Source organism: Schistocerca serialis, chromosome 5 (assembly GCF_023864345.2).
Source record: "Schistocerca serialis cubense isolate TAMUIC-IGC-003099 chromosome 5, iqSchSeri2.2, whole genome shotgun sequence".
NCBI lineage: Eukaryota > Metazoa > Arthropoda > Insecta > Orthoptera > Acrididae > Schistocerca > Schistocerca serialis.
The window spans coordinates 235,233,909-235,261,623 of NC_064642.1; the positions used below are offsets into that span (position 1 = coordinate 235,233,909).

The following is a 27,715-nucleotide window of genomic DNA, read 5'->3' on the forward strand; positions in this document are numbered from 1 at the left end:
CGTGAAATGTGCAGTGTGCCAAGGACGCAGGCTGCTGGGAGCAGTACTATGCTATGGGAGACATTCTCCTGTGCTAGCATGGGACCTGTGGTAGTAGTCAAAGACACACTGACAGCTGCGAACCAACTGCATCCCTTCATTCCTGATGTCATCCCTGACAGTGCTGCCATCTTTCAGCAGTATAATTTTCCGTGTCTCTGAGCCAAAACTGTGGCTGGAGGAGCATTATAGTGAACTCACGTTGATGTCTCGACTACCAAATTCACCTGATGTAAAGCTTATGGAGCCCATATGGGTCGCTATAAAGCTGTTGACAAACGGACTGTACAGCAGAATGTTGAGCATTGAGAGTGCCCAGTTTCTGAAGTCATAGCATAGAATAGCATGTTTGGGAGTCTTCCCGAACGTGCAGGGCAATATCTGGCAGGTCAGATATTCAGAGCGTGCGTCTGAGCGTTGACCAATGAGTTGGCACAACACCACCTACGTCACATGCATGCCATCTCCCTTCAGCACAGAGTTTTGAGGTGCCATATTGGCATTCATTTCAAGCCTACACATATATATGACGTTTCTGAACGCCACCGAATCACTCAAAAACCCATTGTTAACTGTGTGATTCGTTGGGAAAAAAAAAATGAGAAACATGTTATTCGTGGCAAAAGTATTATTGTAACTTGCGTGTTATGAGAGTATGCCATTTGAAGGCAATGACACACTGAGGACCCACCAAAAATGCATTTTTCTTGCTACAATTTGCTATAATTAAATTTCAATTAGTAACATAGCTACAATTAAAGCTTTTAGCAAGTGGCAATATATTAGAATTGGCTTTATGAGATTTGTTGTCAGTTTAGCATAGCGAGTAGCGTTACAGACTTTTATCAAAATGCATGAAGTGCCGATTGTTCACGTCTAAAACATTTTTTTTTTTTTTTCCCTGACATGCACGTAATAGGTTCTGACACATACTATAGTATTTGATGTTATGTAAATGTGAGTTTACCCTTTTTTGAGTTGTGAGTTTGTTTGATTGGCTTGATCTACAGGACAGCTTGCGCTACTTGTATAACGATATTTTGCTTCCTTTTCTTTTACGTTTCATAATTCACATGTTGCAAAAATTCTGCTACTGGGTAGGAACATTGATCAAGTAAGAATGGCCTTAGGGTTTTACTAAAATGTGGGAATGGTGAAATAATGCTTATCTTATGTGGGGAACTATTGAAAAATTTATATCGCACTGTTTGTAATATAACTTTTATAAGCCTGTGTCCTTACTTATTGGACATGGTACATTTCTTTCCATCTTGAAACATGTACGTGGGTAATTGAAGTTTTTATTTGTGTATATTACATATAGAACAAAGTGACTAGCCTATGGGCAATGGAGGAAATGTGCATTTTGATAGAGTTAATGTGGGAATTTTACATGCACCCGTTTAGTAAACAGTGTGATTTACGAGTTAGAAACATCCTGCAAGTGCCGCTGGAGTGCGTTGTTATCGGGTATGGCACGTTTGGGCCCATGTACCGTATGCACAAGTCGCATCGTTCCTGAGTGTTCAGCAGCACATTGAACTCTGTATGCTCAATGTTGACGTTCAATAGCACGGTCTGTGTGCCGATGGCTTAAGGCTCCATTACCGCATACACAAATCGGCAGCCAGTTATGTAAGCCAATTACATGACCTGTGCGTAGACATCTAATGCCACATACCTCCACAAACCTACCAACAAACTGTTGGACCCTGGTACGCAGAATCAATGATGTATTTCATTCTAAAGATGGACAAACAAGTGGTCATAATGTTTTGGTTCATCAGTGTAATTCTCCCATGACTTTCTTCAGCGTTACGTTACTATTTTATATAGAAACTGCAACCTGTCACTGTTCCCTCAAAAGAGTGATTTATTTAGTATGAAGGCAAATGACAAATGAAACAGAATAGTGTGAATTCTTGACCTTTTTATGTTGATAAGGAGCTGAACTGAAAGTAACATTTTATAGATCTTAAATGATCCTATTTTGTTGAACGAATGTCTAATTGCATCATATCCTGGGACAACTTTTCATTGAGGAAGAACACATTTGTTGCACCAAAGCATATAATAAGGATTATGTGTGCCCTCAAGATCCTCTTGCAGACAGTTCTTTAAACAGTTTGACTTACGGACAGTGGCCTCACAGTATGTTTATTCCATTGTGAAGTTCGTTACCAACAGTCAGTTGCAGTCTGAAAACAACTTTAACATTCATAATTGTTATACTAGACCAAGAAATGACTCATCTGTAGTGTGACCAAAAATAAAGGAGGGTGAGGTATTCAGCTAAAAAAATCTTGTCCATTTACCCAGTGATGGGAAGAGTCTAATACATAGGGTGAACATTAAAAAAACTGACAAACTGCAGTGATGGATTCCAACCAGAAATGGAGGAAAAGAGATCCTATGAACATGGGTCCAGAAATGGAGGGTGAACGTGCAATGACACCAAGTCATCCCAGAACATAGTACAGAGGTGCATCGAACCACATCACAACAGGTCTTCAATGTGGCCTCCAAGGGATGCAGTGCGTGCATTCACATATTGCATCGTGGATTGCTGCACTCTTTCGCTCGTTCCAACCTCTCTCCGAATAGAATCACAAGTGTCATGAACATGTCGTTGAAGGGTCTGCACATCAGATGCCCGTAGAGGTAAAAATACAGGAAGTTTAAGTCCGGTTTTCTAGCAGGCCTTGCTACAGGGTCTCTGTGTCCTATCCAACGTCTGGGGAAAATGTTGTTGAGATGTCGGCAAACTATAATCCAGAAGTAGGGTGGTGCTCCATCATGTATAACCTGTCGCAATGCCAAAGGAATGTACTCAAGCAGCTCAGGTAGAGTATTCTGCAGAAAGTTCAGGCACATTCCTCCGTCATGGGGTTGTGGAATAATAAACCAGTCCAGGTATGTGGTCACCAAGAATCCTTGCCCACACATTGATTCTGAACTGGTACTTATGAGATACCTCATGAAGATTGTCTGTAGCCCACAGAAGATGATTATGCAGATTGATAGTGCCAGTTCTGGTAAAGGCTGCTTTGTCGATAAAGAGGACAGATGACAGAAATTCCATAATCATAATGGTCTGGTCCCAATACCATCGACAAAAACCTTTCCATAGATGGAAGTCCACTGCTGATAATCCTTGTTCTCATTGCAGGTGATGGGATAAGAGCAGTTGTCATGCAAGATACACATAATTGTACTTCAGCTTGCACCTTGTTGGTAGACCACTTGCCTGGAGCTTGTACTAGGGTTTGTCTCAATATCCTGTAGAACCCAGTCCTTCAGAACTGGTGTACTCTCAGTCCACCACCCCTCTGCCTGTTCGTCTGCCTGAAAGGAACCATGATCATACAAATGTCCAAAAAGTGCTTGAAATGTTGTGTGATGTGGTTGGTATTTGTGAGGGTACTTGTTTTGGTGTAGCTGTGCGGCCTTTCAACTGTTTCCATCTGCCTGGCCATATACAAACAACATCTCGGTTTGTTCTCGACATAAGTACTGGACCATTCTGCTGCTTACAGTGCGCTGCCTCAATCACACAACTTGCAACACACAAGGAACAAATGGCACATGATCAGAGAAACTTTCATCCTTCAGTGTGATCTACCGTGGCAACGATGCATTTCCGGACATGTGTTCATTGGACCCTTTTTCCTCTGTTTCTATTGAGGAGTGCAACCCTGCAGTTTGTTGGTTTTATTAATGTTCACCCCCATGTAATAAACTCAACTTCAAACACAATCTGAAATCAGGTAGCTTAAGATATTTATAAAAGACATTTACCATATTTTTCACTGAGAGTCAGTACAAGTGGTAGTCAGAAAGTTTCAATAACCATTCTGAAAAAAATAAAGTTGTGAACATTAAACTTGGTGATGCCTGCTGATCCTCCTCTACACATCCACCATTCAGCACAACACATTTTCCCTGACAATGGATGACTTGGCAGAGACCTTCATTGTGGAAACCTGCATTTTGACTGTTTGGGAAACATTCCAAATTGAAAGTCACCTCGTCATCATTCTGCAAATGCCTGCTACATGATGGTTTCTTCAGCTGAGCAGTGAGGTAGAAGTCACTGGGCTCCGTGTCAGGAGAATAGGAAATTAAGCAAAATTTATAGTCCAAAGAAGCAGTGTGTGTGACTGTGTCCCGTGCAGAACGAGTTGCACTGATACGGAGGAAAATGTCACATGGGACAGCTTCCTGTGACACTTCTTTGCCATGACAGCGTCTTGTAATCTCACCAGGAGGTTCCAGTGACAGTTAGCCCCCTTAAGAGCATAATCTGTTGCCACCACACTATAAGCCCCACCCACCCAAAAAAAAAAAAAAACCACTCAGCATCTCCTACTGTAACAGTGGTTGGACTTCGTCTTTTCTAGTGGTGGTAAATTCAAGTTTCCACTGACTGCTTTGCTCCTTTGTCTTGGAACAGTAATACACCCAGCACTCACCTTTAGTGAGCTGGCAGAAAAATTAAGACATATGGATTGGCCCATACAGCTGCAATATTTCTGCTGCTGCTTGGATTTGTTGGGCTTTCTGGATGGATCTGTGCAATCACGAAACCCACTAGCTGGTGATTTTTTCCATATTCATAATGTCATGCAAGATGTTGAAAACTGGTCCATGGCTGATTTTAACTTTTTCTTCTATTGCCAGTCTTTGGCCACCAGGGCCTCCACATCTCTTGTGAAACCTGGTCCTCCACAGTGAAATGGTCTGCCACTTTGTTTTTCTTCATTCAGGCTTAGTTTCTACACTGGAAATGCCTGCACCTGTTAACCACTGTGTCATGTGATGATGCATTGCTGCCATACACTTCCACCAACTCAGCATGACCTGTTGCTATGTTGCCCACCTTAAAATACTGGACACTAATTGCCGCACAATACTCCACTGTATCAGTAGTCTGCTCCATGTTTTAACTTATCTGGAAGTGTACTGTTTCTGTAGCACAGGGATTTCAATGTGTACCATGACTACAGACATGTAAAGTGTACCTGCAAAGAAACAAACAAAGAAATTACTTACATAACTATTTTGGAGGTGATAATTAAAACTGTATCCTTCCTGCTCACACTGTAATTGGAAAGTAACTAACACATTCGATAAAACAACAATAATCGCAATTGGCTCCATGGAACATGCAAATAAGTGACTAACCAACTAAATAACCACAACTATTTTTAAGCTTGACTCCATCTTCAGTCAGTAATTTACATTTCATGTTCAAACTAAATACAGACTGATTATGTTTTATTTTAGGAAAATAACATACTTCCTCACCTGAAACAAAATGCAGTTTGAAAGGAAATGTAGGCTCCTGCTTGAAGATGGACTTAAGTCTGAAATTTATTGTCCTTAATGAGTCATTCATTTGGTGAAATTGTAACTTGTAATGAACAATATCATTATGCTTCCAAATAGTCTTTGTAATTATAAATACTTACAGAATTTTGCAGACTTGGACAAACTAATGTTGTTGTCTGTTTGCCCATAGAAACATTTTGAGTGAAGGTAAACTCACAATAATGAACAGGCCCCATTCTTGTTTTGACTGTAAATAAGCATGTGAAAGTGTTCACCATTAGCTTAGCTATCCATTAGTGTTGTTTGGCGAATAATGTTGGCGTGGTATACCTGATCTTCAGATTAAATTTCCCAAATTAGAACTGTGTTATGGTTTAGGAGGTTAACATTGCAGGTTAGCATCAAGCTTTACTATAGTTAACTGCTGCATCTGAAGATCTGGGACAAGCTTCACAACTCTTAGTTGAACCAACATGCATAGATATTTTATGTTGTTGTTGTGGGTGATGGTCTTCAGTGTGATAAAGGTCATAATGCCAATCTGTCCTGTGCAAGCCTCTTCACCTCTGTGTAACTACTCCAACCTACATCCATTTCAACCTGCATACTGTTGTTGAGCCATGGTCTCGCTTCACACTATTCCTTTGTGCCAATGTATGTGTCCCATCAACATAAGGGGTGTGTTCAAAAAGAAATTGACATTTTGAAATAGCGCACCAACCAGCAGAGAGAGTGCGGTGTGGGTACTGAGGGCAGCAAGCAACAGGCTTAGACAACAGCCTGTCATTTGCCTCATGTCTCTCGGGCAGTTAGCAAGCTAACCACAGCCGCTGAAGTAAGCAATTGTACAGTCTGCTTATTGGATTATTTCAGTGAAGGAGCTTGAAGAACAACATGTATGTGTGAAATTCTGCTACAAACTTGGCAAAACTTTCGCAGAGACATTTCAAATGCTTAGCCAAGACATATTGGAAGGACTGTACGATTCGCACACAGTGCTATGAGTGGTTTAAACGTTTTGAACCAGGCAGAATGTCGGCCTGTGACGATTCTAAGTCTGAATGTCCTAGCACATCAATAAATGATGGCCATGTATATTTCATTTGTGCTGTGACTCGCAGAAATTGTCGTTTAAGTGTCTGGGAAGTTGCTGAGGAGGTGGGCATCAGTGTAGGGTCATGCCATCAAAGTTTGAGTGAAAAACTTGAATGCAATGTTGACTGAAGATCAGAACCAGACCCATGTTGAAATGTGTGAGGAACTGCTTGCCACTGTTAGTGTAAATGAAAACTTTCTTAAGAACATCATAAAAGGCGATCAGACGTGGATGTATGGCTATGATGCTGAAACAAAGATGTAGTCGTCACAGTGGGTGGACAAGGGGTCACCTCGTCCAAAAAAAGCACACGAGTCGGTCAGAGAGCAAAGTGATGTTGGCTGTGTTTTTTGACTACAAAGACATTATCCATCATGAATTTGAGCCACATGGTCAGATGCTAAACAAGGAAGTCTACCAGGGAATCCTGTGCCCAGGAAGAGGCGTGACTTGTGGGAAGACCAGAGTTGGATGTTGCATCATGACAATGTGCCCACTCACGCATCACTCCTTGTCTGCAGCTATGTAGAAAAGTACCACATTCCGTAGTGCCCCATCCACCGTATTCTCCAGATCTAGCCCTAGCAGGCTTTTTCCTGTTTCCCAAACTGAAAAACACATTGAAAGGACATTGTTTCCAAACCATAGAGGAGATACAGGACAATGAGATGGGAAACTTGTGCGCCATCCCACAAAATGTGTTCCAAGAGGTGTTCCAAAACTGGAAGAAATGATGGGAATGGAATATTGCCAAAATAGAGGGTACTATTTTGTTCTTAAAATGTTGTACAATAAACAATAAATCATATACAGCAAAAGTTCAGTTTCTTTTTGAACACACCATGTATCTCCTCATTTAGTCAGGATGTGCCATAAAGACCTACCCTACTCAACTCAGTTTCTTACCTTTTTCATTGGTTATCAGTTCTAATCATCTATTCTTCACCATTCCTCTGCAACACCACATTTCAAAAGCATTTGTACTCTTCTTGGTTGTCCTACAAGGGTCGTCCAATAAATAGTGATTTTGAAAAAAAAAAAAAAAAAAAAAAAAAAAAAAAAAAAAAAAAAAAAAATTACACCCATTAGCATACATAGGGAAACATCTTTTGAGATGCTGCAAATTTCTGCACCTTTTTCAGTTACAATCAGTGTCAGAGCTGTACTGTCAAAATGTCATCTACTCGAGACACTCTTTACAAGCAAATATGATGTAATTGAACAGTTAGTTGCAAAAAAAGAAGCCTGGGGAGCATCTGTAAACATTTGCATGTAGTGTATGAAATATTTGAATGTGGTGTATGATAATGATGTAGTTGTAGGAGTACTGATGAATGATGGGTACAGAGATCTCATGTATCATGAAATGCAGAAACTGAGCTGCATGATCAGCCATGTTAAGGACGGCTTGTCACAGCCTCACATCCAGCTCTCACGACTTGGTGAATTACAAGAATGCCATTATTTGTGTAGACTGGCAAATCACAACTTGACAGTTGGCTCTACAGCTGTTTGTGAGCATTGGAACATGTTTCCATGTTTGATCTGACAAGAATCAAAAAGAAATTGTGTTTCAACATGACAATGCATGTCCACATGCAACTCTCACAATCCAGGCACATATCAAATGGCTCTGAGCACTATGGGACTTAACATCTGAGGTCACCAGTCCCCTAGAACTTAGAACTACTTAAACCTAAGTAACCTAAGGACATCACACACAGCCATGCCCGAGGCAGGATTTGAACCTGCGACCGTAGCGGTCGCGCGGTTCCAGACTGTAGCGCCTGGAACCGCTCAGCCACCCCGGCCGGCCAGGCACATATCGCCAGATTGGGTCAGACATTATCTCATCTACATGGTAGCCCAGACCCTCAGGCTTCCATCTGTTTGGGCTACTTATGCTTTCTCTTTCAAGGTGGTGAGGCCATTATTCATGAAGTGAAACAATGGGTAAGGACACAGGACAAGCTTTTACTGCCAGGGAATACATGCTCTTACACAATGCTTGCAGAATGCTATAAAACGTGATGGTGAATATGTTGACAAACAGTACATGTAAAAGGAATGTTGACTGATATTGTCACCAAATTCTAACTCCTAAGAGTAAATATATTCGGAGAAAAAAATTGTGGCACATTATTTGTTGAACGACACTCTCCACATGTCACTTGCAGGCAAGGCAACACTCCAAACACTTTCGGTAGTGAGGTTCGAGTCCTCCCTCGGGCATGGGTGTGTGTGTTTGTCCTTAGGATAATTTAGGTTAAGTAGTGTGTAAGCTTAGGGACTGATGACCTTAGCAGTTAAGTCCTGTAAGATTTCACACACATTTCTTTTTTTTAGAAGTGACTTTCCAAGACTTAATATTCTGTATTAGTCAAAAATAATAAGAGTTTTCTGAAATAACTCCAGACCTAAAAGTGACATTTTATTACACAAGATACATGTTCCCATGAAACCTCTGCTCCCAGAAAAGCTGGTTTTGTAATTGCTTTGCACATTTTAAGTATACAGACTTTACTGTGAAAAAGTAGCACTTGTTATGATATGGGATTTAAGATGGTGTCATGCTTTCATGCAAAGTGGTTGGTTTTTCATATTTTTTATTTGTCTACAACTCATTTCACACTTTTCAGGAAGCGATGACGCTGTTGCTGGCCATATTGTTGGTTGGTGACCGCATGAGTCCTGTGAACTTTGTCGGCCTGCTGTTGTGCATGGCAGGTATAATGGTCCACACTTTGGGCCGCACCTCGGCGGCTCTACACTCCAGTGGTAACAGGCAGGATGAATACCAACTTACTGACAAGCTGCCCCTGCTGTCTGCAGAGGGTGAGACCCATGTAAAATTCCTGGTCCATGAAACCAGTAGCAGTGAAGATGAGAGTGGTGATGACTCAAACCAAGTGCTCTTCAGTATAAAGCAGAGGAGGGACAACCCTGTGAGATAACCATTTCTGCTGCTGGTGCAGCAGTACGTCTGTCTGTATTTTACAGACATGTGATTTTATATGAGTATTGTTTGCATTTAAAAAGACATGATCTCTCTTTTATACCAAGTGTACATTCTTTTTAGTTGGAATAAAGAGTTTATATACAAAGTAAGTAAACAAATTTCTACTTTACTGAACTTGGGCTTACATCTGTTATATACAGGGCATGTAACAAATTTTGCTACTTGAGAGGGCGCTCGTGAAAAATCAACGATCATAGGACAATGAAACTTTGTGGAAACATTTGTAAGGACATATGAAAGAGAAATAATAAATAAACCATTGAAACAAACACATTTTACTTTTCAAATGAGAGGGTGGCAATTGTTAATTGTGTACCTTGTTTACATTCCAGGTTACAAATGTTGCCCAATATGATGACCATCCACAACTACCTGTAACCTCACTAGAAATACCACTTCAAAATTGTTCAAAGTATTTTTCAGACAGTGGACCATGGAATGTTTAGTTGTCATGACTCAGCTTGTGAAATGCATGAAGATCGCATGTTGCATCTAGCATTCTCAGCCATGGCAACAGTAATTTCTTCAACAGTTTGTGATGTGATTGGCCCTCAGCCTCTTACAGGAACAATTCTCAACTCGAACTTCCGAATAATGTTCTTCAATCCTGGTGCAGGAAGAGGACCTCTCTGTATACCTTTAATACATCGATACTTGCAAAGATCAGCAGCACTATTAGTGTAGTTTTGATAAAACAGCTTTATGAATAAAGCCCTCCTCCTCTTGTCCGCACCCATGTTGACTACCTGCAACTGTAACACACACTTATACTCGTGTTTCAACTCTATGTCACTGGACCAGTACTGGCACCTAAAAGCAAGTCATGACACTAACACAACTAACAATGTGAATCCTGCAGCACACAGTCCCATTCCTACAAAATGTGGTAAATAGTTTTTCTTCTTCATTCACTCAAATAGTGAAAATTTAATTATAACCACCCTGTATTTTGGCGCTTAAGAGCACCAGCTGGTCTTAACCAAAGTGGACAAATAAAGAAGTGGGGAGGTCAGAGATATGGTTGGGATTAAGACAACACTACTAGAGCAAGTCAGAATATCAAAACTTGAATGGCTGGGGTACATGTCCAGGGTGGAACGAACACGGAAAGCTGGAGTAAAATTGGTGATAGAAGTTGAAGGAACTCGGCATGTAAGAAGTCCAAGTACATGCTGGGTGGACAGCATGAAATGGACACTGCATTTAGAAAAAGAATGCTGGACGATGTCATGAACAGTAGATTTTTGTGACTTTTATGAGTTCCTAACCAGGAGTGAATTGTATAATTTTGTCTGTGTGCTTTGATAGTTTAGTTTCTTGAGTTTCTGTGTGTTAATTTAATATCTGATAGACACAGTTCTCACATTTTCGTTTGCATCAGAAAGTAAACTGATTTTGTGACATGTTACAAGTTTCTAATCGGATGAATTATTTAATTTCATCTGAATGCTTTGGTAGTTCGGTTTTTGAATCTCTGCATATTAATCTAATTTATTACATACAGTTCTTGCATTTTCGTCAAGGTCTACAGTAGAGTTCCGTAGCACATGTCAGTAGTCCGTTTGTCTTGTCTTTAGTATGGATAGTGACTGTGACTGTTGTTGCAGATGTGAACCGTGTTGATGACACTGAAAGCTGTCTAAAGCCGGAGATAAGTTCAGCTGTAATTTTTGCGAGAAACCTAACAGTGTTCCGAACGGATAGGCTAAACACAGTTGGCGGTGGCGTGTTTGTTGCTGTTAGAAATAATTTATCTTGTCGCAGAATTGAAGTAGATAGTTCCTGTGAGATATGGGTAGAGGTCATTCGTGGCAACTGGAATAAAATAATAATTGGGTCCTTTTAATGACCTCCCAATTCAGATGATACAGTTGCTGAAAGGTTCAAAGAAAACTTGAGTTTAATCTCAAACCAGCACCCAACTCATACAATTGTAGTTGGTAGTGACTTTAATTTACCCTTGATATGTTAGCGAAAATACGTGTCTAAATCCGAAGGTATGCATAAAACTTCATCCGAAATTGTGATAAATGCATTCTCTGAAAATTATTTCAAGCAGTTTGTTCATGAGCCCACACAAATGGTAGTGAAAACGCACTTGACCTCGTAACAAAAACTAACTCTGAGCCAATAATAAGCATCAAAATGAATACAGGGATTAGTGAACACAGGGTTTTAGTAGCGAGATTGAATACTGAAACCTCCAATCCTCCAAAAGTAAATAAAAAATATACCTATTCAAAAAGCGGACAGAAGTTCACTTAATGCCTTCCTTAGAGAGAATCTACACTCCTTCCAAATTAACATTGTAAGTTTATACCAGATGTGGCTTGAATTCAAACAAAAAGTATTGGGAGCAATTGAGAGATTTATACCAAATAAATTAATAAACAACGGAGCTGATCCTCCTTGGTACACAAAACAGGTCAGAACACTCTTGCAGAAACAATGAAAAAAACATGCCAAATTTAAACAGACGCAAAATTTACAAGATTGGCACTCTTTTACAGAAGCTCAAAATTTAGCAAGGACTTCAAAGCGAGATGCTTGAAATAGTTTCCACAACAAAACTTTGTCTCAAAACCTGGTTGAAAATCCAAAGTGATTCTGGTTGTATGTGAAGTATGTTAGTGACAAGAAACAATCAATACCTTCTCTGTGTGATAGCAATGGAGATACTATCGAAGACAGTGCTGCCAAAGCAGAGTTACTAAACACAGCCTTCCGAAATGCCTTCACAAAAGAAGATGAAGTAAATATTCCAGAATTTGAATCGAGAACAGCTGCGAACATGAGTAACATAGAAATAGGTATCCCCAGAGTTGTGAAGCAACTTAACTAACTTAACAAAAGCAAGTCTTTTGGTCCAGACTCTACACCAGAGTATGCTGATACAATAGCTCCATACTTGACAATCATATGCAACCATTCGCTCGACTAAAGATCTGTACCCAACGACTGGAAAGTTTCACAGGTCACACCAGTATTCAAGGAAGTTAGTAGTATTCCACTAAATTACAGACCCATATCATTAACATCAATATGCAGCAGGATTTTTTAACATGTATTCGAACATTATGCATTACCTTGAAGAGAATGGTCTATTGACACACAGTCAGCATGGATTTAGAAAACATCGTTCTTATGAAACACAACTAGCTCTTTACTCACACGAAATGTTTTGTGCTATTGACAAGGGATTTCAAATTGATTCCATATTTCTAGATTTCCAGAAGGCTTTTGACACTGTATCACACAAGCGGCTTGTAGTGAAATTGCATGCTTATGGAATATCATCTCAGTTATGTGGCTAGATTCGTGATTTCCTGTCAGAGAGGTCACATTTCGTAATAATTGACAAAAAGTCATAGAGTAAAACAGAAGTGATTTCTGGCTTCCCCAAGGTAGTGTTATTGGCCCTTTGCTGTTCCTCATCTTCATAAACGATTTAGGAGACAATCTGAGCTTAAGTTGTTTGCAGGTGATGCTGTCACATATCAACTAGTAAAGTCATCAGAAGATCAAAATAAATTGCAAAATGATTTAGAAAAGATATCTGTATGGTGCAAAAAAAGGCAATTGACCCTAAAAATTGAAAAGTGTGAGGTCATCCACATGAGTGCCAAAAGAAATTGGTAAACCTCAATTACATGAAAAATCTGTCAAATCTAAAGGCAGTAAATTCAACTAAATACCTCGGAATTACAATTACGAACAACTTAAATTGGAAGGAACATCAGAAAATGTTGTGGGGGGACACTAACCAAAGGTTGCGTTCTGTTGGCAGAATACTTAGTAAATGTAGAAGATCTACCAAAGAGACTGCCTACACTATGCTTGTCCGCCCTCTTTTAGAATACTGCTGCTCAATGTGGGATCTTTACCAGATAGGACCGATGGAGTACATTGAAAAAGCTCAAAGAAGGGCAGCACATTTTGTATTATCGCGAAATAGGGGAGAGTGTGTCACTGAAATGATACATGATTTGGGGTGGACATTGTTAAAAAAAAAAAAAGAAAAAAGAAAAAAAAAAAAAAAAAAGAAAAGGCATTTTTCATTGTGGCGGAATATTCTCACGAAATTTGTGTCATCACCTTTCTCCTCCGAATGTAAAAATATTTCGTTGATACTGACCTACATAGAGAGAAACGATCATTGTAATAAAATAAGGGAATCAGAGCTTGCACAGAAAGATACAGCTGTTTGTTTTTTCCACACGCTGTATGAGATTGGAATAATAGAGAGTTGTTGTGAAGGTGGTTTGATGAACCCTCTGCCAGGAGGCACTTAAATGTGATTTTCAGAGTATCAATGTAGATGTAGATGTAGATTTATCTTGAGTGAATATTTCATCCATAAGGGATGACATTATGAGGGCTACATCTGTTGATAAATACCAGTAAATCAGTTTCTGCGTTTTAGGAAGATACAGAAGAGGCCTTTTCACAACTCCTGGGGAACTAGAACTGTTTGATAATGATGATGCTGATATGAAGAATTTGTCAGGGAGTAAAGTATTCATGATTCTTTTAAAAATCTTTGCACTTCTATATAAAACTCCTATTTGATCCATAGACTTGGATATATAATCTGTTATTAACCACAAATACCCTTAGGGAGTAAATGATTCATTACTTAAGTGCAGTATGTAATAGATAAAAGCAGTCCCATTCTGTAAAAAACACAGCACCAAATCTTCTGATCACATGACGTATCTCATTAAATTCACAACTATAGTTGTTACTTGTTGCTTGAAAGTGGTCTTGGCATCTGTTTGTCATTCTGTGAAAAAGGAAGATTAGGGTTTAATGTTCTGTCATCATCTATGTCATTAGAGACAGGGCAGAAGCTCAGATTGTTTCAAGGGTGGGGAAGGAAATCGGTCACTCCCTTTCAAAGAAACCATCCTGGCATTTGCCTGGAGTGATTTAGGGAAATCGCATCAAACCTAAATCAGGATGGTTGGATGTAGATTCGAAACAACATTCTCCCGAATGCAAGACCAATATGCTAACCTGCACGACCTCACTTGGTGTCTTCCTCTCACTTATTCAAGTAAAATATATTGTATTCTGTGGATGAAAGTGGATGTGTAGTTAAAGTTTACTTCCATTCTGGTTCGTTTAGAAGTCTTATGAAATTTTTCATGAACAGTTCCTGAACTCCAGTATTTGTGCAAAAACTGTCGTTCAGAATGTGATAACAAAATGGCAGTCCAGTGGCAATGTGTCTAAGTGTAACCGTAAGCCTTAAGATCAAACTGCAGAGACAATTGCAAACATTTTCCAGAAAATTTACATTAGCCCAAAAAGTCTGTTAGGTGGCTTTATAGCGTCCCCAGTGCCATATTACGAAAAGACAATATTTATAAAGAAGACATTCATAATTTGTAAGAGATTTTTTTTTTTTTTCATGTAGCCGTAAAATAATAATTTCTCTGTGTAGGTTTAGATTGCAAAGAAATAATTTATGACAGAATGATCTAAAGAGACGCCCAGTTACACTTTTTTGTTAATTTTTTAGTCGACCTTACTTCTTCGCTTGTCTTGAATGTGTCTAGAGGGACATCTTGCGTGTGCTGACAAATGTAAGCATATTTGTATGAGTTAAACATATAATATAACTATTCAATATTATTGTGCACTTTTAATTTGTAAGAGGTGATCCCGATTTCATGTCCGCCTTCCTTGAATTAACCTGCATTCAAGTAATTTACAGCTCAACAATCGCAGCGGCCGATGCAGCCAACGACGCCATTACGTGGCGATATTAACTTATGAAAAATTAGCGGAAGCGGAAAACTCGCCCGCTATTAGCATAATATTAATTTTTCTCCACAGCCGCACGAAGTTGCAGAAATACTTAGCTTTAAGATTCTTATTTTCAGTACCATAGCTGAGAGCCAGAGCCAGGACTCCGACTACAATACAATGGTCAACGGAGGTAAGAAAAATACTCTCGCGCGTGTGTGGGCCGCAATTGTAATTAATAACTAAAGATCTTTTGCTTTAACGTCAACTGACTAGCCGAGGAAATTTATATGAAAAGTTTATTACATTGTTCAACTTAAATATCATTTTTATGAAGGCCCGCCACGTAAGTCGGCAACAATCAAAAAATAATAATACCAATAATAATTTATTAAATTACGACGGCCGACGGACGCGAGATTGGCGCCCAACGTGGGGCCCGATTAATATGATTCTATTGTAATGAATGTAATTATGTATGTGTATAATTGTTGTAAAATATTAATGCTTGTATGAATTCTTTTACATGTACAACAACAAAACCACACCCTGAGGAGATCTGGAGAGGAAAAAGTGTAGAAAAGAAAGAGGATTGCGAGAAAGAAAAATAAGTAAGGTAAGGCCTATTGTGCAAGTATCCTGTGTAGCTCTGTGCGGAATATCGAACCCAGGTGCACATGAGATACCTTCGGTGTTTTGTGTATTTATGTGTTTATTTTTGGAGGGGATAATTATTCGTTTTGTGTATTTATGTGTTTATTTTTGGAGGGGATAATTAATCGTGTGTGTATCAGTGTTAAAGATTCGTCAGTGGCTTAAAGTGAATTTAGTATGGGTAAGATAGGACAACCTAAAGCATCCGTACCAGAAGAACAAAATTCTGTTAATATGGAAAGTGAGGATCATTTGCAATATGTAAACGAGTCCCAAGCCACCGCCTCGGATAACATAATTTCCGGAGCGGGGGGCGAGGATCTGTGGACGGTGAATGACGCTCCACAGCAGAATGGGAATAGAGTAACAACTCCACTGCCTGGGCAGGGGGGCCAATCGAGTGCTAGATTAAGCGGGGCACCAGTATGCTCACCGATTGCAGACCCTTTTGCTGAATTTCTGCGCAGGTTAGAAGAAAGAGATAGGGAAAGAGACGAAAAACTGGCTCAGATGCTGCATGAGCAGGAGAAAAAATTAACGCAAAAGCTCATTGAGCAAGAGCAGCGCAGTGAAGCAAAGCTAGATAGTATCCAAAGCGAACTAGCCGAGATGCGGGACGCGTGCAAAGAAATACCCGATCTTTTGCAAAGCTTAGCCGGCGAAATGCAAAAATTACAGATATCGCAGGCTAGGCTTGAAGATAATGTCCAGGCTTTAACCAACCGCGTGGATAATGTGGAGATAGATGCACGGAAAAGTATTGACGCATATTTGGAAGTGCAAGCTCAAAAAGTAGAAAAAGAATTAAATGAATGGCTAGAAGTAAAGGATCGCGAGATATCTGCAAAGATTGAAAGCGACGTAAAAACAGCTGTAGAACAAGCGACTGCGGCCGCGAGTGTAAATATTGACGCCAGCGCTGCCGCACTACATGCCGAATTAACACAGATTAAGTCCCGTGTGACTGCGGAGTTGCCAAATTGGCAACAGGAGGTCGCGCGGAGACTGTCTGCGTCGGAAAGCAATGTAAACAGTGGCGGACAGATCATGAATCCGACTCCGCGTACTGATTTCTATAATACCGCTGATGGTGGGCAGGGTGCGAGTGCGCAACCGCAACCTAATGCGAATTATGAGCACGAACAACACGCGATACCGTGCAGCGCACATCACGAAGTGATGAATGTCCCAGAATGTAGCAATCAGATGTGCAAAAAAGAGGACAATGTAATAAAACACAGGACATTCCAACCCTTCAATAGCGAAAAACGAAATGTCCACCCTGTTGTATTTATTAAGAGCTTCAGGAATGTGTTTCCCAGGACATGGACGGAAAGACAAAGAATACAGTTCGTGGTCTCCTTTATTCAAGGTGACGCGGCACTGTGGGCCACCGACGTGTCCGAAAAATGTCTAACGATGCAACAGTTTGAAGGTGCATTTTTGCAAAAATTCTGGTCCGATAGCGTCCAAGAAAGACTACGAAAGGAGTTGTACAGTCCAGAAATGTACAATCCTAAGATGGGAACGTTACGCAAATATTTCGAAAAGTATATAAACAAAACCAGGTACTGGGACGAGCCAATGTCCGATCGTGACATAATCAGATTAATAAAAATGAAGTTGCCCAGTGAAATTAAAAGATATTTCATCAATGTGCCGGAATACGATATAGAACAATTCATGGAAATAGTGGATTCTGTTGACCTATTGATCGAAGATATGAAAACCGAAAACAAGTGGAACCATGCAGGCTATAATCAACACAAAGCCGATTACAATAGCAGCCACAGTAACAGTAGTAACTTAGTACCAAATGGTAACGGGAGTAGGCAAGAGCACCGGCAACAGAATCAAGGCACAAACAATGGCAATGGTTATAACGGCAACGGTTATAATCGTCAAAATCGAAAGAGACATCATGATGGGCGCATGAGTAATGGATATAATGGTAACGGCAATCCGCAATGGCGGAAAAACCGAAACCAGTGGCGTGGTCGTAACGAACCGACACCACAGTGGCAACAAAACACAGCGCCACAATGGAACGCCAACCCAGGTCCGTCACAGAACATGTCAGGAAGTTACAACCGACCACCGCAAAACCAGAGCCATACACAATATCAAAATACACCATCGGGGAGGCAGGGCGGCCAACCCAACAGTAGCAACAACAACAACCAGAACCACAATGTGAGGTTAGTGGAAGTGACAGACAACTGTCAACCCACTAATGCTCATCCGTTAAACTAAAGACAGCCACAATACGCTCTCCGTTGTTGGCTGCAGGATGGTGTAGTGAGGGCACATTCACGGATGACAGCCATAAACTTTGTATGCTGAGATACAATGAAGGAACAAAAATAGAAAAGGAACTTGTAGACATACCGCAGACATGTAACCGAACCGACAAAAGTGTTGTGCAGGCTATATTGCAAGCAGATATGTATGGAGCACCCATACACATAATAGTCGATACCGGTGCGTCAACCAGTGTCATGAGCGCAAATTTTTACAAGTACTTGAGTCAAAATAATAGAATACCAGTATTGCCAGTGAAGAATTGTCGTGTTACAGGTGCAATAGGTGCACAATCTCATATCATAAAGCACCAGGTGCAAGTCGAGTTTACGGTAGGGAATGAAGCAATGAAAAGCTCGTTCCTAGTAGTTAAGGGATTAGGTGTTGCTTGCATCCTGGGGATGGAATTTTTACGCCAGAGGGACGCAAAAATCGACCTCTTGTGCGGGGAAGTAAGCCTTATGAATGAGGATAGACGTGTAGTTTTGCCGTTGTTGAGGACACGGGAAGTGCACGGTAAATATTGCCGGAGCTTTCAGTCGAGATTCGAAGGAATACAGGTAATGAATTTATATTCTGACTTAAGTACAAGACAAGCATGTTATAAGGAGTTTATTACTGAAGACAGAGAGGAAAAAAGGAAACTGATAGCCATGAAAGTTAGGGAGTCAGAACATTTGACTGAAGCACAACAAAACGAATTGACTCAGCTACTTACAGATTATGAGAATGTGTTTTCGGAAAAACCCGGTGTTATCGAGGGCTACACCTATAACATCGAAGTGGTACCTCACGATACTTTCTGTCACGCAAACTACACCATCCCGTGGTCAAAGGAGGAGGCAATTACGAGGGAAATAAGAAAAATACTTACAAAGACTTAAAGGAGTTCGCTCAGTAGAGCAACGTTTACATTTGTGTGTAGTAGGTTAAGTTTATAGTGTATTTTTTCTGTGTGTAAATGTTCCGATTTTAGTGTAATATTTAAAGACAATGAGGCACACAAGATTAGTGCGATTCAATTTTGTAGATGTTAAGGAATAATAGTATTTTTAAGCAATTGCATTTTGAAGAAAAAAAAAATGAACGTAGGTCTAAGAATATGTTAAAAATTTTATGTTGAAAAATGCTTTAAAAATATTTAAAAAAAAAAATCAATAACATGTAATGATGAAAGAATTTTTCATTAGTGTGTCATGAATATTTTTGAACTGTAGTAGTAACGCAACTTATGAAATTTAATATTATAGTGTATATGTTGTTCCATGTATTTATGTCTATACCGATCTTGAAATATGCTCAATCATAATTTACTAAACACCTTGAGTGCAGGGTGTACATCACCCAAGGTACCTCATGTGTTGTGGACAAAGTACAAAGCAAATCAGTAAACGCGACTACCGCTAAGCACTGTTAAAATATATTGCCATCTGCTAAGGCAGAGATTTACACGAATCAAACACTAATCTAGGAACTTGCACGCTAGGCCTAGATTATAAAATGTGTACAATAATGCGAGAGGCAAAGTTTTGTAAAGTCGAGCCTGGCTCTGGAGAGCAAGTACGCAATGAGTGGGCAGACATGACATGGGGACTTACCTCAGATGAGACGGAAATACAATTGTATAGTCAAAAAATCTGAAGGCAAGTACGACTCTAAGTGGAAAATAAAAAGAGATAATTAGTGCGAGAGACTGGTAAAATCCAGCACTAGCCAAAATCCAGTTCAGACTGAATGAAATACATTAGTGTTTGTGAACTAATCGAAACAGTTACTTTAAGCAGTGTGAAAAACTGTGATATGGACAGTGAAGTGCTAGTATTGAACGTTCAACAGCGGTGAGGACGCCAAACGCCAATATTACGCACGAAAAACTGTGAATTTACTATAAATGTGAACTGTTAGCGTGAAGTGAACCCACAGTCAATATTTTTGGGACAGACTGTAGTTTCAGTGAGCACAATAATGCGAGATTGGAATGCGATGCGTGGACTGTTGCAAAACAGCGACCGCAGAAACGGCGAATGTTTGTGCTAAGCTCGTATTGGGACACTCACCAGTGCCTGCGAGTGCGGCGAAAACATAAATAATTTTATCAAGACAAAAACTGACGTGTAATGGAAACAGTATTGCATCAAAACTGCATTCACGGGAGAAGGTCCATGTCATGTTTTCTGCAAGACAGTGCTAGCTTGACACTCGGAAACTGGCGAAAACTTAACAACAACTGCCGCACTAATAAATGCTCCTTTCCCACTAGCGTAACCATCTGAAGCGGGAAACAAATATTACGTTGGTTGTGTGTGTGTTTCATGTACTACGTCGGAGATGCGTAGCAGAGCTGACTCCTGCCAACAAGAGCGGGGGGCGGATATCATCCCACTCCGCCACGCCCGGCCGAGACAGAAGCGCATCGCCAACGGTGCAGCCGATCAGCTGATTCTGACGTTCCGCGACGGCGAGACACACGCTGACGTCGAGCGGGCGTTGACCTCTCCGCAGCCGCCGCGAACGCCGAGCACCGAACACACCAACCGACGCCGTCGCGAGCCAGACGTCGAGGCGTAGATCATCAACGACACCGCAATCAATTGTTATAATGACCTCATTTTTTGCATAGTGCAACAAAAATATTTGTATGCACATCCTGTACTCCAATGACATTCCAGAAACAATTAAGTGAAAGTGACCAAAGCAGTTAGTCTGTCGCTCCGCCGAGGTTTTCCCCAGGTTTCCCTACGGCCGCGCCAAATGGGGAGCGAATAGTTGACACCCCTGGGACTTCAAGTTTATGGACTAACTCGTGATTGTATACCTTTGAACACTGCAAAAGTTGCAACCCTAAGAAGAAGCAACCAAAATAAAACTAGTTGTATTCTATGTCCTTTTGTACATGACTGCATACGTAACCAATTGTATATTATATTGTTATGTAGATAACTTCATCTGTATTACACTTTGTGTGCAACACACCTCAGTAATTACAACATACGATGTGACATATATAGACTATGAAAGAAAACTCTGCGTGTGGACACTGTGGACATGAAAGTGGAAATATTTATGTCAAAAAAACACGAACATTTTTTATGACATAAACATTTCGGGGGGCAATATAGCGTCCCCAGTGCCATATTACGAAAAGACAATATTTATAAAGAAGACATTCATAATTTGTAAGAGATTTTTTTTTTTTTCATGTAGCCGTAAAATAATAATTTCTCTGTGTAGGTTTAGATTGCAAAGAAATAATTTATGACAGAATGATCTAAAGAGACGCCCAGTTACACTTTTTTGTTAATTTTTTAGTCGACCTTACTTCTTCGCTTGTCTTGAATGTGTCTAGAGGGACATCTTGCGTGTGCTGACAAATGTAAGCATATTTGTATGAGTTAAACATATAATATAACTATTCAATATTATTGTGCACTTTTAATTTGTAAGAGGTGATCCCGATTTCATGTCCGCCTTCCTTGAATTAACCTGCATTCAAGTAATTTACAGCTCAACAATCGCAGCGGCCGATGCAGCCAACGACGCCATTACGTGGCGATATTAACTTATGAAAAATTAGCGGAAGCGGAAAACTCGCCCGCTATTAGCATAATATTAATTTTTCTCCACAGCCGCACGAAGTTGCAGAAATACTTAGCTTTAAGATTCTTATTTTCAGTACCATAGCTGAGAGCCAGAGCCAGGACTCCGACTACAATACAATGGTCAACGGAGGTAAGAAAAATACTCTCGCGCGTGTGTGGGCCGCAATTGTAATTAATAACTAAAGATCTTTTGCTTTAACGTCAACTGACTAGCCGAGGAAATTTATATGAAAAGTTTATTACATTGTTCAACTTAAATATCATTTTTATGAAGGCCCGCCACGTAAGTCGGCAACAATCAAAAAATAATAATACCAATAATAATTTATTAAATTACGACGGCCGACGGACGCGAGAGCTTTCACATCAGGCAAGTTGAAATACATCTGTTGTCATTCTGCTCATAAGTCCTTACACCTGAAATGTTACCATGTTTCATATGTTAAGGCATTACCTCCAGCTTACAAAGAAAATAGGACGAAGTATTGCAGGTGGTTGCTTAGAAAGGTTGTGGATGATCAAGTTGACCTGTGAGTGATAAAACTTTGAAATTAATCACTACTGATCCACCAGAAGCCTTTACACTGTGCATCAAACTCCACTTCATGAATAAAATATTGTCGTCTGGTACAAAGGTTCTGGTACTTTTTTATTAGCAAAATGTTCTTTGAAACCACTGTCAATACATTTGTCTTCAAATTTTTGACGACCTCTACCCCCATTTAAAGGAATGTGAAAGGCAGTACTGCTTTTCCAGCAAGGTGGAGCAACATGCCGCACATCAAATGCTGTCTCACATTCATGAAGCCTTTATAAAAGAACATACAATAAGAAAAGATTTGTTTGCTTCATTCGCTGGACCTGCCTACATGTTAAATTTATCCATGGAGATGTGTAAAAAGTGGTACAGGTGTGCATAAAATATGTTTGAATGTGATTTCTCGAGCACAAAAATTTATAGAAGTACAGGATGACCATTTTGAATATAAACTCTAAGGCAAAAAAAAAAAAAAAAAAAAAAAAGATGCAACATGAAGGAATTATCCAAATGGGATGGATATCAATAGCTGTACAGACAAACAAATGATTACAGCTTCAGAAAAAAAGGATGACTTAGTCAAGAAAAAGAACTTCACAAATTAAGAAAGTCATTAATGTGTTGGTCCATCTCTGGCCCTTATGCAACCAGTTATTCGGGTTGACTTTGATTGAGTTGTTGGATGTTCTGAGGGATATCGTACCGAATTCTCTCCAGTTGGCACGATAGGTTGTCAAAATCAAGAGACGGTTGGAGATGCCTGGCCATAATGCTCCAAATGTTCTCAACTGGGTAGACATACAGTGACCTTACTGGCTAAGGCAGAGTTTGATAAGCCTGAAGACAAGCAATAGAAACCCCTGTCATGTGCAGGTGGGCATTGTGTTGCTGAAGCGTAAGCCCAGGTTGGCTTGCCATGAAGGGCAACAAAATGGAGCATAAAATATCGTTGATGTAACACTGTGCTGTGTGGGTGCCACAGATGGCTTTCAGAGGGAAATAAAATGGTACTGCACACCATCACTACTGGTTGTCAGGCCACATGGGAGGCAACTGTCAGGTTGGTATGCCACAGTGGTGGCAGGCATCTCCAGACATGTCTTTCCCCTGAAATCTTACTGACTGGAGTAGAATTGTCTGCAGTCATGAGACCTGCTTTAAATGAGCCCCGATGACCAATGGAGACGTCTATGGAGATAACCTGGACAGTGGCGAGATACCAACCTGATAGTCATTCGCCATACGGTCCCACAACCAGGAACGATGGTCTGGGATGCCATTTCATTTCAAAGCCGGACCCCTTTGGTTGTCAACCGCAGGAACCTTACAGCACAGTGCTATGTCAATGATATTCTACACTCTGTGTTATTGCCCTTCAAGGCAAGCCATCATGGGCTTATATTTCAGCAAGATAATGTCCACCAGCACACGAAAAGAGTTTGTACTGCTTGTCGTCATGCTTGCCAAACCGTATCTTGGCCAGCAAGGCGGCCAGATCTCTTCACAACTGAGAACTTTGGAGCACTATGAGTAGAGGCCTTCAACCAGCTTGGGATTTTGCAGTTCTAACACTCCAATTGGACAGAATTTGGCTCGATATCCCTTTGAAGGATATCAAACAGCTCTGTCAATCAGTTCGAAGCTGAATAACTGCCTGCATAAGGGCCAGAGGTGGCCAATGTGTTATTGACTTTCTCAGTTTGTGAAGGTATTTCTCTTGAATAAATCATCTAATTTTTCTGAAATTGTAATGGTTTCTTTGTTTGTACGTGTACATCACATATACTGATATCTTTCCCATTCAGACATTTTGTTTGTGGTATGTCGTTTTCTTCTGTCCTGAGTGTATGCTGTAATTCTTAAAATTATTTCCTGATTTTAAATAAAATGATGATTTTCAATGGCCGAATGTGCATTTTATTGTTACAAGGTCACTTTTATATTGAAGATACTGTATATGTATGCCAGGTCCCTGAAGTGTTCTGAGTCAGCATTATATAATAAAAATAAAGTTAGTGAAAATAAATTCGGAAAGTAAATAAAGAGATGAGGAAATCTTTGCTTGGGTAATATGCTTTGACTTTGTCAACTTTAAAATCGGAAGACACAAAAAAGATCTGACAAAAATATAAGGAGTCATTGCCACTGAAAGAGAGAATTCAACTATGGAACTTCTGTTCATTTTCCTGTACTGTGTATGGATAGTTTGTGCACAGACAACAAATTTAAGACACAGGAAACTTTTTCACAAAGGAAAAGAAAAAGGGAGTTACATGAACCTGTTTGGAAAGCTTATTGGGAAGACATGTCAATTTTTATAAACAAAATTACAAGTGCCTATTTTATTAAAGACATCCTAATTGTATATTATTTTGTATGCTTTTTGAATGAGAATACCAATATGAAGTGTCTGAGAAAATAAGCAGTATTACGCCCTTGTAACAAACAAATCTGCAGTGATCTTTGCCAAAGGTTTGGAGAAAAACAGTCCAAATATTTCACATTTTGTAATAATATGAAGAGACGTTACCCCAAGAAAATTCTACTGGTAGCCAGTGTATTCACAGCATAGAGCTCTTGTTTGCAGATCCAGAAATGTTAATCAGTTTCTCTTCTTCTTCTTCTTCTTCTTGTTCATTATCACAATCGGAGTGCAGAAATAAAATAGAAAGACCATGAAACACACACAATTTCTGGTTTTTTACAGGAATGACCAAAATATAAAGTGTGAAGTCTGGGATCTTGGACCCATCGTATTTCTGCTGTATGTAAATGACTTTGCTCAAAAAGTTGAATAATGGAACCACAGTAAAGAAAATATGTAGGAAACTGCAACATCAGTAATCCAAAGTTTAGCTCAATGGTTCAAAACTGGCAGGTTCATCATAAATTGCGGAGAAAACTATATAAGTTAACTTCTACATCATACAGAATGTTCATCCCACAAACCTTGTTCTCAACATTGCGGGAAAAAAGTCTCAAATGAAATTTAAAAAATTTTAGGTACATGTATCCAGGAGGATTTGAAGTGGAAAACACACCTGAAAAATCTAAATGAAAAGTTGAATACATTTATTATGCTGTTGTAATTATCGCTCAAAATACAAGCTGTTCATCAGTGTTGACAATGTATCATGGCAATATACAGTCATTACTGATGTAAGGAAATATTTTGAGGGGAATTCATAATTAAAACCAAAAATTAAAATAAAGGCAAAAGATCATCGGAATGATAAATCAAGCTAAATGCAGGAATTCCTGTAGACCACTTTTTAAAAGTCTGAACGTACTGCCACTACCTTGTTTGTGTATTTGCTTCACCACTACTTCTACTGCGTGTTTGAATTTGTGAATGATCACAAGAAGTTAATCTGATATACCAATATTAATTGTATCATTAATTGTTACGGAATTTTATATTAGTATTTACTTTATTTGTGTTGAGCTCGTGGTTTCAGCTATTAACTACTGTAATTATAAATTAACTATGGTGCCTGTGATTCGTCCTATCTCATACGTACGAACAGTGATTTAAAAATTATGCACTGGACCAACCAAATAAAGAAGCATCAGCTGCAGCCATTCGACATCCACTGCTGTATAAAGTAAAGGCCATATCTGACTTCTCCATTATGGTCCTTAGCTCTACAGTCGATTAGAAATTTATTGTTTCACGACATGCAATTTTGAATAACTGAATTAATGTTCAGGAGAGAAAAAAACACAAAAATTATTTTACACCTTTTCTGAAAATAAATGTAATCAATTATTTCTTTAACACCTGCTCGTAACCCATAATCTTACGTACATGGTATTGTTAAGAACATATAAATGTTTTACAATTACAAATATTTTACGATATGCCACAATTAATATACTTATTTCTAGAATAGGAATGTTTCTTACAGTATTATTCTTGTTAAATCCAAGTTATGTGAGCATTTTTGGATAAGCCATCCTTGAGTTGCTTTTTAGAAGTATCCCCTGTCAACATCTTACCTTTGTTAATTGGTAACAAATTATGGAAACAAATGTGTGGTGTTAAAGTTAATATTCTGTTTATCACATGAAACTGAATAATAACTTTTCTGCGCCAGTTTGTCATTTCAGTTTGTTTTCAATGTTTCTGGATTAATATTCAGCAAATCTTTTCCTTTTATTTTGTTATAAATGTTCATACTTATACATTGCAGAGTTTGGGCATGAAGTTTCAATCAGTGGATAGGAGGCGTAAGATTATTTTGATTCTTGTCATTGTAATCATGTTGAAATGACTTTGTTGTAAATAAATCAGGATGGCTGTGGGCAAAGGTAACCAGTTCATAGATGTACAATGAAGGAACGCTTGGTATACTTGTGTATTAGAGGTGGATGACATTGTGCTCCATTTGCATTGAGCATGTTTGTAATGATGGTACTTTGGAGTATTAATATTCATGATATGTTATTTGAGTTGCCCCAAAATATAATTCCATATCTTACTATTCATTTTAAGTGTCTGTGGTATAGTACTCTCCTTGTGTCCACGTTGGTTGCATTGTATAATATCAATGTTGCAAATGGCAGACTATTTAGTTTATTTGTAAGGCATGGTGTATGTGAGGCCGATGGTGAATTTTTATCCAAATACATGCCTAGGAATTTCAAGCAGATAACTCCTTGCAAATCTTGATTTTTGCGACAGATTTGAACATCATTTAACTTTGCTTGCTTTGTTTTAAACTGCAGTAATGGAGCTATTTCCATGTGTAATTTCAGCCTATTTGGAGTGAATCAGTTATCCAATTTTCTAGGGTATTTATGATAGATTGAGGAATGTAGTCAGTGCTGTTGGTTTCAGTGATGACAGTTGTGTCATATGCAAATAAAACTGAGTGACACTCAATATTTAGTGATAGATCGTTTATGTTGGGGTCTAAGACTTGAACCTTAGTGGACTCATTGTGAAATGGTTATCCTTTCTGAAGCATAATTCTTGATTTTTGAGAACCATTTGACTCAGCACTGCACCTGCACCTATTGTCAAAAGTATGAGCATGTGGGGTATCAAATGAAATTTAGACTAGACTGAGAACTCTTTGGTAGGGAGGACACAACATGTTACCTTGGATGGAGAGTCATAATCAAAGGTAGAAGTAACTTTGAGTGTGCCCCAGGGAAATGTTTTGGAACTCTTGCTGCTCATGTTGTATATTAATGACCTCACAGACAATATTAATAGTAAAATCAGACTTTTTGCAGATGATGCAGTTATCTGTAATGAAGTATTATCTGAGAGAAGCTGCATAAATATTTAGTCAGATGTTGATAAGATTTCAACATGGTGCAGAGACTGGCAACTTGCTCTAAATGTTCAGAAATGTAAAAATTTTCACTCCACAAAATGA

General features: G+C 39.3%; 1 protein-coding gene across 1 annotated transcript in view; it reads left to right on the forward strand.

Annotated features, from left to right (window-relative positions):
• Positions 1 to 9,754, forward strand: part of LOC126480790 (solute carrier family 35 member C2) — an 87,138-nt gene extending 77,384 nt beyond the window's left edge. The window contains exon 7 of the mRNA XM_050104101.1: positions 9,106 to 9,754. Within this exon, the coding sequence (XP_049960058.1) occupies positions 9,106 to 9,420 (315 nt within the window). The 3' untranslated portion in view covers positions 9,421 to 9,754. The remainder of the gene's footprint in view (positions 1 to 9,105) is intronic.
• The last annotated feature ends 17,961 nt before the right edge of the window (positions 9,755 to 27,715 follow it).